The following is a 14,518-nucleotide window of genomic DNA, read 5'->3' as shown; positions in this document are numbered from 1 at the left end:
ACTCAGCACCTCGGAACTGGACTGAGACTACCAACCAACCAACCATCAGATGGCAACAACTTTCATTTACTACCAATCTGGGCTGAACTGGGCCGGCGACTTAGTCACAGGAGCTTTTGTGCCCCTCTATCAATACTCTGAGCCACCCAGTCATAAATAAAAGGGAAGTTTAAAATGTGGTTTATGGAGCTGGGAATCAGTTAAGAGTAAGGAAATGGGCCTTATCACAGCAAAACTCAAAGTCTGCACTGAGTCCCTGAAAAGGAGATTTGCCTTTGGTTTGTCTTTATTCAGACAGATATGACCCAAGCACATTGCCTTCTACGTGGCTTTTCTTTACCTCTTTATCTGTGCAACCAATGCAGGGCAGACTGAAAGGGCAGGCAGAGAGCATTTATTTCTCCGCCCCGTGTCACCCTTTCATTCTCCTCCGCATCCTTTCTTTGGATCCAATGAAGCAGATTAATGCAGCAAACTAAGGAAGTTTACGAGACTCATGCTATGCTTTCTAAAAAGCAAACTTCACTTATTAGCGGGTCTGTTCTGCTGTTGATACGTTGGATTTATGAGATAACAGACTTCTTCCACTGATGCTCAGAGGCAGTGAATGTACAGTTCCCATGCATAAATGTTCTAGAAGTATACTGACTAGTGCTTAGGACTTCCTTTCCCCTGTAGCACCCATCTAATTATTGGCAGTCCTTCCTTCACTCCCCAGCCTCTTCAGGCTTGTGTGGGTTCATACACATAGCGGTCTACTATTCAAGGCCGGCTCCAGGCACCAGCCCACCAAGCACGTGCTTGGGGCGGCACCTGGAAGGGGGTGGTGCGGGGCTCCGGACCGAGAGCGGGGCCGCGACTGGGCTCGCCGCTGGGATGAGCAGAGCTGTGGCGGGCTCGCCGCCCTCCCTCCGGCACTCTGGCCACCGGGGAGAGCGGCGCCCAGGCCGGGCTTGCCGCCCTCCCACCGGCGCTCTGGCCGCCGGGGAGAGTGGAGCCCCGGCCGGGCTCTCCGCCCTCCTCCTGGCACTTCGGCCGGTCAGGGAGAGTGGGGCCCCGGCCTGGCTCTCCGCCCTCCTCCTGGCGCTCCGGCCGCCAGCGGAGCTGCGGCGGGCTCGCCGCCCTCCCCCCAGCGCTCCGGCCGGTCAGGGAAAGCGGGCCCACGGCCGGGCTCCTGGGGGGCATGATGGGGCAGCGGGAGGCTTTTTTGCCTGGGGCGGCAAAAAAGCCAGAGCCGGCCCTGCTACTGTTCTATCCTTATTTGCAGGTAACGCCCATTGAAGTCAATGGTCGTTGGGAATGCACCAGGGGAAAAGAGTAAGTCCCTAAAGTAAAGTACAAGCAGGATTCCCTACAACAGGGTGGCAGCAAAATGCTAGTCATGGAAGCAGTTCAGACTTACCCGTCTCCTCTTCTCAAAGTTTATCAGCCCACCCTGTATGAAGCAAAGAAAACAGGGACCACTGAAGAATCCAACGTGCATATATTCAACAGCAGTGTAATAAAGTCAGAGAGTGAAAGAAGTGCTGAATTCAATCATATGGTCTCTTTGAGCAAGGACCTTCTAGAGACCTGAGTTTTCTGATTGGTAAAGAATTTGGCAGCTGCATGCTAGGCCCTACTGGAGCTCTGTCTCTGGACTGAATGGCAGTTTGATTAAGAAGGAAGTTCCAATGTTGAAACAGATATAGCATGCTTCAGGTCTGGCTGATGTGTGCTGTCAGAACTTTGTGTGTGAGAAATCTGCTTGACTTCTGCCTGCACTACAAGTGGTTCAAGCCAGTGTTCCCAAACCTTGAGTTTGTAAGCACCAAGTGAACACACATGGATACATATACACACACAACTGGCAAACAAACCCAGTACAGAATTAAGTTTTGTGTGTATTCTGAGTCACAGCTGCTTCCTTGAGATGATCCTTGCAAAACTATCAAGAAAATTTACTAGCCCAGCCAAAAACATTCTAGCCCATCCTCACTACAAACACCAACACCAAAATATTCAAACTTGAATACCTCAAGTGTAGCTCCTAATTTCATATTAAAGCATCCAAAAAAGTGTGCTGATTTTCAAAGGTGTTGAGTATTTGCAGCTCCCAATGACTTCCCTGGGATTTGAGGGGTTTAAAACCTCTGAAAACCAGACCATTTTTATATAGGTGCCTAAATAAGGATTTAGGAGCCAGCTTCAAACAGCCAAGTTTTAAAATGCTGACCCTAAAGTGCAACCCATTTTCCTGCAAATCACTCCCCATATTTTCTTTCTTTGATCCTTGGTCACACTCAAACTCACCTGGCCACACATGTCCCATTCACTCATAATTCACCTGTGATTTGTCCAATTCTCTCCTTCACCCTCAGATCCATCCATTCTATTCACCTTTGGAATACTATGGAACAGGGGTCGGCAACGCTTGGCATGTGGCTCACCAGGGTAAGTACCCTGGCGGGCTGGGCCAGTTTATTTACCTGCTGACGCGGCAGGTTCGGCCGATCGCAGCCCCCACTGGCCGCGGTTCGCCGTCCCGGGCCAATGGGGGCGGCGAGAAGCGGCGCGGGTGAGGGATGTGTTGGCCGCGGCTTCCCGCCGCCCCCATTGGCCCAGGGCGGCGAACCGGGGCGAGTGGGGGCCGCGATCAGCCGAACCTGCCGCGTCAGCAGGTAAATAAACTGGCCCGGCCTGCCAGGGTGCTTACCCTGGAGAGCCACGTGCCAAACGTTGCCAACCTCTGCTATGGAACCTCTGCCCCCTGGTCAGAATCTCTTGGGCTTGTCCTTCCCTGCCTACACTAAGATTGGCCAGCTGAAGAGGAGGGAGAATCCTTACCCACAAAGGCCTTCAGTTCTCAAACAGTTACAAAATGAAGTAAGAGCATGTTGAAGAACTTAACTTCTCAAGTTGAAGAGCTGAACTTAAGACAATTTTGTGGTGTTGAGTTTCCCAACACGGAGGGGGGAAGTTTATATTTTTTAAAAAGTTTTAATTAAAATAAAATAATAAAAACTTTTATACTCTCATTAGGATTTTTTCAAGCAAAACATAAATGTTGAGCACAAAGTACCACACTTAATGTCCTAGTAAATAAGCTCCATTATTAAATTCAGTAGAGATCTTTTTTTCCTAATAAAAATATTGCTCATCCTCCCCATCTATAACTTTTGACACTGCAAACTCCTCTATACGTCTGTGAATGTTTCATATGAGGATGTGACAAAAGCGAAACATACAGAACCATCAGGATTTGTCCTCAGTGGTGGCTAGTAAATTTGTTGGCCCAATTATCACAACTGCAGGGTGAGGGGTTATAATTCAAGAAGTTGTACAAACCTACCTCTATGTAGTCCTGCAGCGCTGTGTCAAGCATGGTCAGGTCTGTAAGAAAGGTGCCAAGGTAGGGGACCGTACCCTGCATGACTCCCTGCAGACAATCAGAGCAGTGTCTGGTTAATTGTCAGAGAAAGGCTATGAATTCCAGCCAGTACATTATGATATAATATATTATACAGAGTAGTCAGCTGAAAGCCTGCAGCAAAATTCTGGGCCTGATTCTGCTCCATTTAAATCAATAGGAATTTTGCCATTGACTTCAATGGGAGTGGGATGGGGCCATTGTTATTCAAATAAACAAATGGATATTGAAGAGTGGCTATATTCAGGGCCTCTGCAACACTAGTTCCTGCACATAGAATTCCTACTGTCCTACAGGTGGAATGAGTGTAAAATATGTTAAAAAGAGCACAAACGCCAGCATCCCACAGCTCCCTTCAGACTGTGCAGATGGCTCCTAATACTTTGTGTAAATAGCCTTTTTCTATGGCTCAACTCAGTGGGTCTTTGCTTTTTAATGAAGTTATAAAATCGTGTGATTACATTCACATTTTTTCCCTCCAAGCTGGGTACGTCCTCCTTGGGATAATCACTGTGTTCTAATTAATTCAGGACTCAACTTTCAACCTTCCTAAGTCTTCTACCTTATTTGGTGTCAGGGTTTCTACATCAGTGAGGAAAAAATTCTCACTGCTAGTAAAACCAGCAAAAAGATTCATATATTTGCCAGTCAACCAAAATGAAAAATATTTAGCAGTTTTTGCTTCCATTTCCCCCCATTTCCAGATCTCTCCTCCTAATCAGTTTGTCTGAAAAAGCCATTTGTTTCAGCAAACGTTCCACTCCCAGTTTCATCAGGGTAAATAGCAGTTTTCACTGGCAAAAACGGAAACGGGCACGTCTTATGCTTAGGTGCCGACTCCGTGGAAAAATTAGTGGGTGCCAAGCTCCCCTCTTGCCCTACACCTCCCCTCCCCCCTCCCCCCAGCGCACTGCTCCTCCACCTACCTCCCAACGCTTAGGAGGGACGGGGGAGGAGCGGGGATGTGGCGCGCTCAGGAGAGTAGGTGGAGAAGAGGCAGGGCAGGGGCGGGGGACTTGAGGGAAGGGGGTGGAATGGGGGTGGGGTGAGGGCGGTGCAGGGCCAGGGGTGGGGTCAAGCACCCACGGGAACAGTGGAAATTGGCACCTATGGTCATATGGAATCAGCTCCTGTGCAAATTCCATAAAAATTAAGCAGATCTCTCAAAAATCCTGAGAGTTCCTGTGTGTTTCATGAGCTCACTGAAGTGAATGACAATTTCTCTTTGACCAGAACTAATTTTCCTGTAACATCATATAACTTTTCATTTTTTTGCAGTAAACATTTTATCAAGTAAAAATTGGTTATTTTCACATAGCTTTGTTTAAAGGGTAATAATAGAGATTGCTACTGGAGTCTGAATAAGAGCTCCTATGCTTCCTTAGGAAAGATGACCAGCCAGTCAGAAGCTATGGATATCTGCCTACAGCCATCAATCATTTATTGCTGTCTCATGCGGCGGTTTGTATAAATTTCTCAAAGTCTTGAAATTAAGGCCCAAGTCCTCAGTCCTGCATCCAATCCTGAGAAGCTGGGCTGGGCACTGGGTAGATGGAGGTGGAAGTGAAGGAAGTATCTCTAGGCACCCTTGTTTACTCCTGCTGTGGATAGATAAGTGGCTATTGGTGCAACAGCAAATACTCTGGCACCACCATTTCTCCTCCAACTCCTGCAGTCTTTTACAGCCATCAGCACTTCCTCATTTCAGGCATTTGATAGATACTAATGTTTTGTAAATATACTTCCTGTGGCAGTTTAGTAAATTTATGGGAGTTTTTGGAGCACAGGACAGCTGGGATTCTCAAATTATCTGCTCAGTGACAGCTAGGGTGACCAGATGTCCCAATTTTATAGGGACAGTCCCGTTATTTGGGGCTTAGTCTTATATAGGCGCCTATTACCCAATCCCCTGTCTCAATTTTTCACACTTGCTCTCTGGTCACCCTTGTGACAGTTTAGAGACACAAGGTAGGGAGGTGCTATCTTTTATTGGATCACCTTCTGTTGGTGAGAGAGACAAACTTTTGAGCTTACACAGAGCTCTATTTCAGGGCTGGCAAACTGGAAGAAGAGCTCTGCACAAGCCCCAAAACTTGTCTCAATCCCCAACAAAAGTTGGTCCAATAGAACATATTACCTCACCCAGCTTGTCTCCCTAATATCCTATGACCTGACATGGCTACAACACCACAGCATACAATAATTCTGTTACAGCTTGGCAGTTCAGCACACACCATATAATATCTGTGCAGTACATAAAGATGTATTACAAACTCCTGTTTCTGTTCTGTTTTATACTGTAATGTCTGTTTATTAATACATAGAAATTTATACAGAAAGAATATTTTAGGCCATATGTAAAAAGGGACAGAGTTAAGACTGAGTGTTCAATCTTCACTGTTTAAGTTCCTTGACACTGTACTTGGTTGATCAACCTCACTGTTGTATTGACTCTCGGGTTTTTGCATGGCATAATGTGCTTTGTGCTCTGTTTCTTAAAATGCATTTCTGGATTTTGCTTCTATTATCCCAGGTATAAATTCAGAGAGAACAGCATGCTGCACACACCATATCTTTCTGGAGCTGAAGCCGCCTCTGGGTCCTTTTCTGGTTCTCTTTCACACTACTGTCCAGATTTGCAAACTTGGATGTTCCTTCCTACGGAGTGAATGAAAGGGCAATTAATGGGGGACATTACTGGTAGGATTGAAATACCTGAAAATTCACCCAGCTGAGCCACACTGCCCTGAGGTTCAGAAATGCGTGCTTAACCTTTTTGCTTGTTTTAAAAAAAACGTTAAGGCTTCTGCACTGCTGGGGTTTGTTGGAGACAATCATACCAAATTACCACAAGGGAGTTTGTCTGCAAAACAGTCCTGGCCCAGGCGAAGCTTAGAAGAACCACAAATCAACTGAGATTTTTAAATTCAAGAAGCTTGAATATGTGCCATACATTTGGATTCTCATCCGAACGCAGCTTCTGGGCCTTTTGTCCTTAGACGGTTAACTTATTTCGCAATCAGCAATTTTACAAGTAAACATCTCCCCTACACGGTGGTGTTTTTCTTTTTTTATACAGTGACTCTATGATATGATGACTAACCTCTATGGTTTTCCGAGTAATACAGAGACATTCAGGAAATAAAAGTGTTTGTTTTAGATTTGTACAATTCGAGGCTGAGGGATTTAGGTTTTCCAATAACTATATGAATGGGAGCCATATTTCATAACAGTTCTGTAGCCTTTGCCTTGTGACGTTAATTTATTTCTGAGATTATGACCCCCTTTTTCTAGTGAGTCCCAAAACAATAATAAATAATAATTTGCATTTGTAAAGCTCCTTTTGTAGGCTCTCCAGACACTTTATAAATGTGAATTAATCAAGACTCCCAACATTCCTATCAGATAGGTGAGTAATACAACACCTATTTTATAGTTGGGGAAAACAAGGAGTTTAAGTGACTTGCCCAGGGTCATATAACAGTAAGTCGCAGAGACAGAAATGGAACCTAGAAGCCTGGACTCCCATAAGACCATAAGAATGGCTATATTGGGTCAGACCAGAGGCCATCTAGCCCAGTATCCTGACTTCCGACAATGCCCGGTGCCCCAGAGGGAATGAACAGAACAGGTAATCATCAAGTGATCCATCCACTGTCGTCCATTCCCAGCTTCTGGCAAACAGAGGCTAGGGACACCATATCCATCCTGGCTAATAGCCATTGATGGACCTATCCTCCATGAATTTATCTAGTTCTTTTTTGAACTCCGCTATATTCTTGGCCTTCACAACATCCTCTGGCAAAGAGTTCCACAGGTTGACTGTATGTTGTGTGAAGAAATACTTCCTTTTGTTTGTTTTAAACCTGCTGCCTATTAATTTCATTTGGTGACCTCTAGAACTTGTGTTATGAGGAGGAGAAAATAACACTTCCTTATTTACTTTCTCTATAGCAGTCATGATTTTATAGACCTTTATCATATCCCCCCTTAGTCATCTCTTTTCCAAACTGAAAAGTCCGAATCTTATTAATCCCTTCTCATATGGAAGGTGTTCCATACTCCTAATCATTTTTGTTGCCCTTTTCTGAACCTTTTCCAATTCCAATACAGTATATCTTTTTTGAGATGGGGCAACCACATCTGCACACAGTAGTCAAGATATGGGCATACCATGGATTTATATAGAGGCGATATGATATTTTCTGCCTTATTATCTATCCCTTTCTTAATGATTTCCAACATTCTGTTAGCTTTTTTGACTGCTGCTGGACATTGAGTGGATGTTTTCAGAGAACTATCCACAATGACGCCAAGATCTCTCTCCTTGGTGGTAACAGCTAATTTAGATCCCCATCATTTTTGTTGTGGTTATGTTTTCCAATGTGCATTACTTTGCCTTGATCAATACTGAATTTCATCTGCCATTTTGTTGCCTAGTCACCCAGTTTTGTGAGATCCATTTGTAGCTCTTCACAGTCTGCTTTGGATGTAACTATCTTGAGTAGTTTTGTATCATCTGCAAATTTTATCACTTTCTGTTTACCCCTTTTTCTAGATCATTTATGAATATGTTGAATAGGATTGGTCCCAGAACAGAACCCTGGGGAACACCACTATTTACCTCTCTCCATTCTGAAAACTGACCATTTATTCCTATCCTTTGTTTCCTATCTTCTAACTAGTTACCGATCCATGAGAGGACCTTCCCTCTTATCCTATGACAGCTTACTTTGCTTAAGAGCCTTGAGTGAGGGACCTTGTCAACGGCTTTCTGAAAATCTAAGTATACTATATCCACTGAATCCCCCTTGTCCACATGCTTGTTGACCCCCTCAAAGAATTCTAGTAGATTGGTGAGGCATGATTTCCCTTTACAAAAACCATGTTGATTCTTCCCTAACAAATTATGTTAATCTATGTGTCTGATAATTCTGTTCTTTACTATATTTTCAATCAATTTGCCTGGTACTGAAGTCACGCTTATTGGCCTGTAATTGCTGGGATCATCTCTGGAGCCCTTTTTAAAAATTGGTGTCACATTAGCTATCCTCTAGTCATTTGGTACAGAAGCTGATTTAAATAAGTTCCAAACCACAGAAGAATTACTCATGCACATGGTGCAGAAGGCTTGTAGTACTCTAGATTTTAGAGATGGAAAGACCTCTTGGTTCACCCACCAAGCCACTTCTGGCTTATTCCATACAGTACTGTGACAGAGTGCTGGGCAACAGCAGCTGTACTAGCACTCTGATCACTGACCACCAATTATAGCACCCCAGAATAAACCTGAGGGGTAAAACTGTGCCTAATTGATAGGCTGGGATGGGCTGAGGAGAGCCCAAAATGCTAATGAGCTCATTAGATTAGAAAATAGAAAAGACACAGGAAGGAAATGCTGAGGGGAGCAGAGAGAGACTGGCAGGCTTTTGCAAGGCAGAGCCAGGAGAGATCTCTTGGTAGAAAATCTTTTCTGACTCCACGTTTCTTGGCTGAGTGAACTAAGGACAGTATGCTTGTAAACACAATGCTGCACAGGTTTGTAACAGTGATGGGGAGAACACTAAATAAATTGCACAAAGTGTTTGAACAGAAGGTGGTCTCCAAGCAGTTTGTATTTAGAAAAGAGACAGGAGCGAGATGCTGCCCTGTCAAAACTATATTCAATTGTTTTGGTCCACTCCAGCTTTAGATGTCTCAAGTGATAGGTCTACTACAACTTCCTTGGGGAGACTATTCAAGGATGTGGCAATCCTCACAATTAGGAAAGAGAGACTTCCAGGCTTCATCTGAAGCTAGTCTTCGGGTTGTCACAAGTTGAACAAAGTTAAATAAAACAGCTGGGCGAGATCATCATAAGCTCATTTCATTGCCTTCAGAATGGTTTGCAGAATAAGTTCTGGCAGGAGCCAATAGGTCTGTTCTCGGGAATGTTTAACATTTAGTTAATTGAACTGGTCTGGATAGATAAGGACTCCTCTCAATATTTATTACTATTTCACCTGCTGTAAAACATTTTGATAAATGGCTCATAAGTAGCTACTGCCCACCAAGTTTGAATAAAATCACCCACCATCACTGAGCCTTTGCCCAAAATTCAGTGCTGGACATTATAATGCTGAGGTGAATTATAAATTCTAGACAGACTAGATATAGACCAGATAGAAACAGACTGAATTAGACAGAGCTCAGAGAAATCTAATTGAACCTTCCCTTAGTTTCTAAAAGGTTCATACCAACATGCTTCACTACCAGTATTTCTCATTTTCAGTGGCCTCGGAACTTTTGGGGTTCACCCCGGTCTGATAGCAGAATTCGCATACTACTGCAACATAGACTTTTTGTGGCATTTCTGGCCACACACACAGCAGGAAGCCTGCTCCTTCCAGATTCCCAGCCCTGTTGTGTAGTTCCAAGAAGGTGGGGATAGTTTGGACAAACATCTTGGATGAAATCCTCAGCTGGAGTAAACTGGCATAACTCCCACTGCAGTCAAAGGAGCTATGACAATTTACAGCTGCTGAGAATCTGTTCTCTGTATTTTTTTATGCTCATCAGTACCGAACCTTTCTAGATGAACTTATGACTAATTGAAAGGCTATCTAGAACAGCTGTATTACTGGGAAGTACTTCTGCATCCTTTGCCGTTGTGCTATTTTGCAACTTCTTTGAGCTGCGCTCCTCAGTGAGACAACAGATATCTCAACACTTCCGCAGCACCTGTTCACCAGTAGGCAAATCCCATAATCCATCCCAGCCTTCCAGTTGTGCATGGCATCAGTGCCAGTGGAACCAATGCAATTTTGCTGTGCCAGGGGGCAGAAAGGTCACACAGGAAGCAGGCATGCACACTCCTTGCATGCCACAGAACTGTGCTCTGTAAGGCTCCCTACAATGGAGCCCGGGGGCGTGGGTTTGGGCGACTGGATAGGCGACAGGGTTCAGCACTGACACAGATCATAACTCTTGCTCTCAGCCTCATTCTCACCTTCATTAGCAGCTCTCTACTTGTCAGATAATTGTCATGGTCTGAGAAGATATCGGACAGCTCTTCGAACATCAGCATCCTGTCCCTAGGCAGAAGAGGAATTAAGTCAATTATTGATTACAAAGCACCCTAAATCAAGCCTACATCATTATTAAGCAGTTTTCCACAGTGATGAAGGACTAGACAACAATCAAACATGTAAAAGGTGGGTTAGCAAAGAGACCCATCCACTGAGGTGTTGAGCCTCCTCAACTCCTATTGCTGCTGGCTCAGCATTTTGCAAGATTGCATAACCATGAAAAGTAACCCTTTCTGTTGATGTTCTCTGTGGTAGGGTTGTATGGTGCCAAACAGGGATATGCGTGCCATCCATTGCTCCACTGCAGCCTGGGAATCCCATTGCTGCAAATCCATCCACTATGTCCTGCATGTTGCTGACAGTCACAGTCGTAACAGCCCTGCACACACAGCAGCCCCCACAGTGGATTTTCCAACTCCAAAATGGTTGCCCACTGACCGGTAGCAATCCGGCATTGCAAGTTTCCACAGTGCGATTGCTACTTGCTTCTCCACTGTCAGTGCAGCTCTCATCTTGGCAACCTTGCACTGGAGGGTTGAGGTGAGCTTGGCACACAGATCCAGGAATGTGGCCTTGAGTATCTGAAAGTTCTGCAGCCGCTGCTCATCATCCCAAGCCTGTGTTATGATGGAATCCTACCAGTCAGTGCTTGTTTCTTGGGCCCAGAAGCAGTGCTCCAACATCGACAGCTACCCAGTGAATGCCACCAATCACCTTGATTTGGTTCTCGCTATGTCCCACAGCAATCTGTCTGCCAAGAAATCCTCATGTTCCATGCAGATTAGTTTTTTTCTTACGGCTCTGCAAATACCACAGGATTGTGCGTTCTGTGCTTGCGATGCTTATGACAGTAGTGCAGAGCTGTGCAGGCTCCATGCTTCTGTCAGAGATGGCGGACAGTGAGGAGGGCTGCATGGGTTTGTGGTATTTTTAAAAAAGGCATGAAAAGTATGAGATTTAGATAACATTATGGAATGGAGACAGTTGCATGCTGGGAAATTGACCCCTTGCTCCCAGTCACCCTTGTGTGACTCACATCTGCCCCACCATGCTTTGCTAAAACTTCCCAAAAGACAATGGATTGGATGGTGGGGGGGTTGCACTCTAGGCTACCTACCCATGGTGCACATCACCATGCATCAACCCAAGCACTCGTGGTGAGCATGCGCACTGCCAATGCAAGAAACCAAGTATGCACACTCACAAACAATACACTAATTGTGGCGGTCTTATTATTTGCATCAGCAAAAATTTGTACTATAGACCTGCCCTAAGCATAACCGTACTTTGTTTTTGTTGTGGGCCAGTCAGAGGAAAGGGGCTAAAAGGAGAGTGGGAGGATTACTTTGGAACAGACGCCCAGGTCTTCTTTAACCGGTAGATGGAGTTGGACTGTAGTGCTGAAACAATGGCCCTCAAGGAGGAAAAATTCTTCAGGATCCTACATTCCTGTAAAGGGAGGGAATAAAAAATAAAGGAGAGTTAAAGATCAATATTACAAGTGAGCTGGCGATTTCCTGTTTTTCTAATCTCACAGCTGTGGTGAATTCTTACTGCTCAATAGGCAGCTGTACAAATATAGGGCATCAAAAATGGCTCCCCTTTCCCTCCCCACCTACCAAAACCTTTATAGGTTTTGGCACTTAATCCTTGTTTTCTTCACTTTCATTTTTTTGTATAGCTTCCAGCTCTCCTAGTAAAAATACTAGTGGAGGTGGGTCTCTGAAGTCAAGCTAAAGAAAACAAACTTTATCCTATTAACAAGCACTTTATAATTACCTTCTCCCCCTGCTGGGAAAAGTTGGGGCCTGCCTATTTGCAAGTTGAATTTAAAATGATGAACCTTGCCAAACTAAATGACAATTTAAAAATACACACAAAAGATCAACATATTCAGGCGTGTACGTTGTTTAAGGTAAGAGCCCTCAAACCTCTCCATGGGGGGAGCACATCTGAATAGAGAGACTGGCTCAAAGACATCTCCCTCCCATTTGTAATCACACAACATCTTTGTGGCAATTATAACAGAGGCTTATATGGAAGGAAGGAGGAGGTGGAAAAAGAACAAGCATCCTGTGACTAACCCGCTCTCCGAAGAACTCATGAAAGTGTGTCCACAGCCCAGCAGTTCATGCATGCACATGCAAATACCACCTGCTCTGCTAGTCTCTAATATTAACATTAAAAGTCACATTTTTAAATGCAGCCTCTAACGTTACTCACATGTTTATGAGCACGAGCTATGCACAACATTAGATGCTGTTTAAGAATTTACCTTATAATGTTAATATTAGAGAGTAGCAGAGCATACGGTGATGGCAATTGGGCTAGGTTTGTACTAAGGTTGGTATCAAAAGACTGTAGTTGGGGCCAAAGGCATTATTCAAAAGTTCAGGGTCAGACCTGATGATACCAAAAGCTCGAAAGCTATTCCTTGTAAGATTTCTGGCACCTTGTGCCAAAATCTCACAAAACAGCTTTCTCACAAGATCTTTGGCAACAGTAGAAAACAGGCTTCTTCTTGGTTTGGGCTCAGGTCAGAATCCAAACCATAGGGGATGGTTTGGATCCAGAAATCTGATCCTGAAACACTCTGCTCCCCAAACATGAAAGAGGTTGGGAAAGTAGGTGCCAGTGTGGGCCCATCTTTAGTTTACAGCTTCCACTGGATTTAAGAAAAACATCAGGACTCCCATTATATATCCATGTTTTCAGATGTTCATTTTGTTCACTACAGGCTAAACTTTAGCCAACATTTTTCTGCCTCAGGGTTTTTTTTAAGAATTGCTTTGCCTCTTTTTAAGTGACACATACATAAAACAATCAGAAGCTTTCCTGTACCTGAAATACTCAAAAATAACCTTGATTTTAAAAAGGAATTTTAATAGGCAATTAGTGATTCCTTTTTTATTTTTAAAGAAAATATTTAATGTAGAAAATTGGCCGTTCTTGCTTAGTAATTTTAGATCCGAGGTGGAGTCTGAAGGGCTGGCAGTTAGAAAAACATATCTTGACTTTTAAACATATCAAATTGGCTCTGAAGATCATTGACAGACAATAAGCATGGAACCCCACACTGCCTTATTTACAGAGCAGGCCCAGCTCCAGCTTTTTCGCCTCCCCAAGCGGCGAAGCGGGAAAAAAAAAAAGATAAAGCCAATTGGCGGCACTTCGGCGGCAGCTCAATCGCGCCGCTTCATTCTTCAGCAGCGGGTCCCTTGCTCCCTCTCTTCCTCTTCGGCGGCACTTCGGCAGCAGCTCAAAGAGGAGGAGAGGGACTAAGGGACCCGCCACCGAATTCCCGGACGTGCCGCCCCTTTCCATTGGCCGCCCCAAGCACCTGCTTCCTTCGCTGGTGCCTGGAGCTGGCCCTGTTACAGAGTCATTTTTTTAGTGACTAATTTCAGTTTAACGGGCAGATTCTCAAGCACAGGCAAAACATTCATTTGTGCATGCAACATAAGCAATTCCATTTGGAAGTATGGAACTATATGTGTAGCTAGCTATTCTGCCCATGCAATTATTTGACTGAGTGTGCATATGCATTCTTCATGGGTTCAACTAGGGCTGCAGTATTTAATTTTGTGTGTGAATTTAGGACTGCTGAAAGATGCTAGATTGACAGTCCTGGAAGCTGAAGGTCAAAGATCAGATACTATGTGGGCAGTGACAGTCCAGACTTCCCCTGCCACTCCCGCTACCCTCTCAATAGGCATCCCCTGTCCTTGAGGGACCACCCCTAGGAATGAGAAGGTAGCTTAATCTCCATTCAATCTTCGCCTCTTACACTTCCAAACAAGGGTGTCCATTAATACCTTGGATGATGGTTTTTGTGATTGACACCTGTGTACCAGAAAACAAGACTGACACCATCTAAGCCATTTCACACTGGCCTTCAAAGAAACATCAGATGATAACAGAAGTTGGTCACCTACTGATTTAGGCTGAATTAGAACTGCCAATGTAGAGGTGAAAGACTCTACTTCCCATAATAATACCTAATCCTTAATGTGCCCTTTTCATCAGTCAAGCTCAAAGTGCT

At 44.4% G+C, this 14,518-nt stretch overlaps 1 protein-coding gene across 2 annotated transcripts in view; it reads right to left on the bottom strand.

The window, feature by feature from the left end:
- The window catches only part of RGL1 (ral guanine nucleotide dissociation stimulator like 1), a 105,166-nt gene that overhangs the window by 20,142 nt on the left and 70,506 nt on the right, over nt 1-14,518 (bottom strand). For both annotated transcript variants that reach the window (XM_054037455.1, XM_054037456.1), the window contains 5 exons: nt 11,822-11,925; nt 10,398-10,482; nt 5,978-6,067; nt 3,332-3,418; nt 1,403-1,435 (listed from right to left, as the gene is read on the bottom strand). In XM_054037455.1, coding sequence (XP_053893430.1) covers nt 1,403-1,435; nt 3,332-3,418; nt 5,978-6,067; nt 10,398-10,482; nt 11,822-11,925 — 399 coding nt within the window. The remainder of the gene's footprint in view (nt 1-1,402; nt 1,436-3,331; nt 3,419-5,977; nt 6,068-10,397; nt 10,483-11,821; nt 11,926-14,518) is intronic.

The sequence above is a fragment of the Malaclemys terrapin genome, chromosome 8 (assembly GCF_027887155.1).
Source record: "Malaclemys terrapin pileata isolate rMalTer1 chromosome 8, rMalTer1.hap1, whole genome shotgun sequence".
NCBI lineage: Eukaryota > Metazoa > Chordata > Testudines > Emydidae > Malaclemys > Malaclemys terrapin.
The sequence above is the reverse complement of the archived record's forward strand: the minus strand, read 5'-3'. Positions and strand labels throughout refer to the sequence as shown.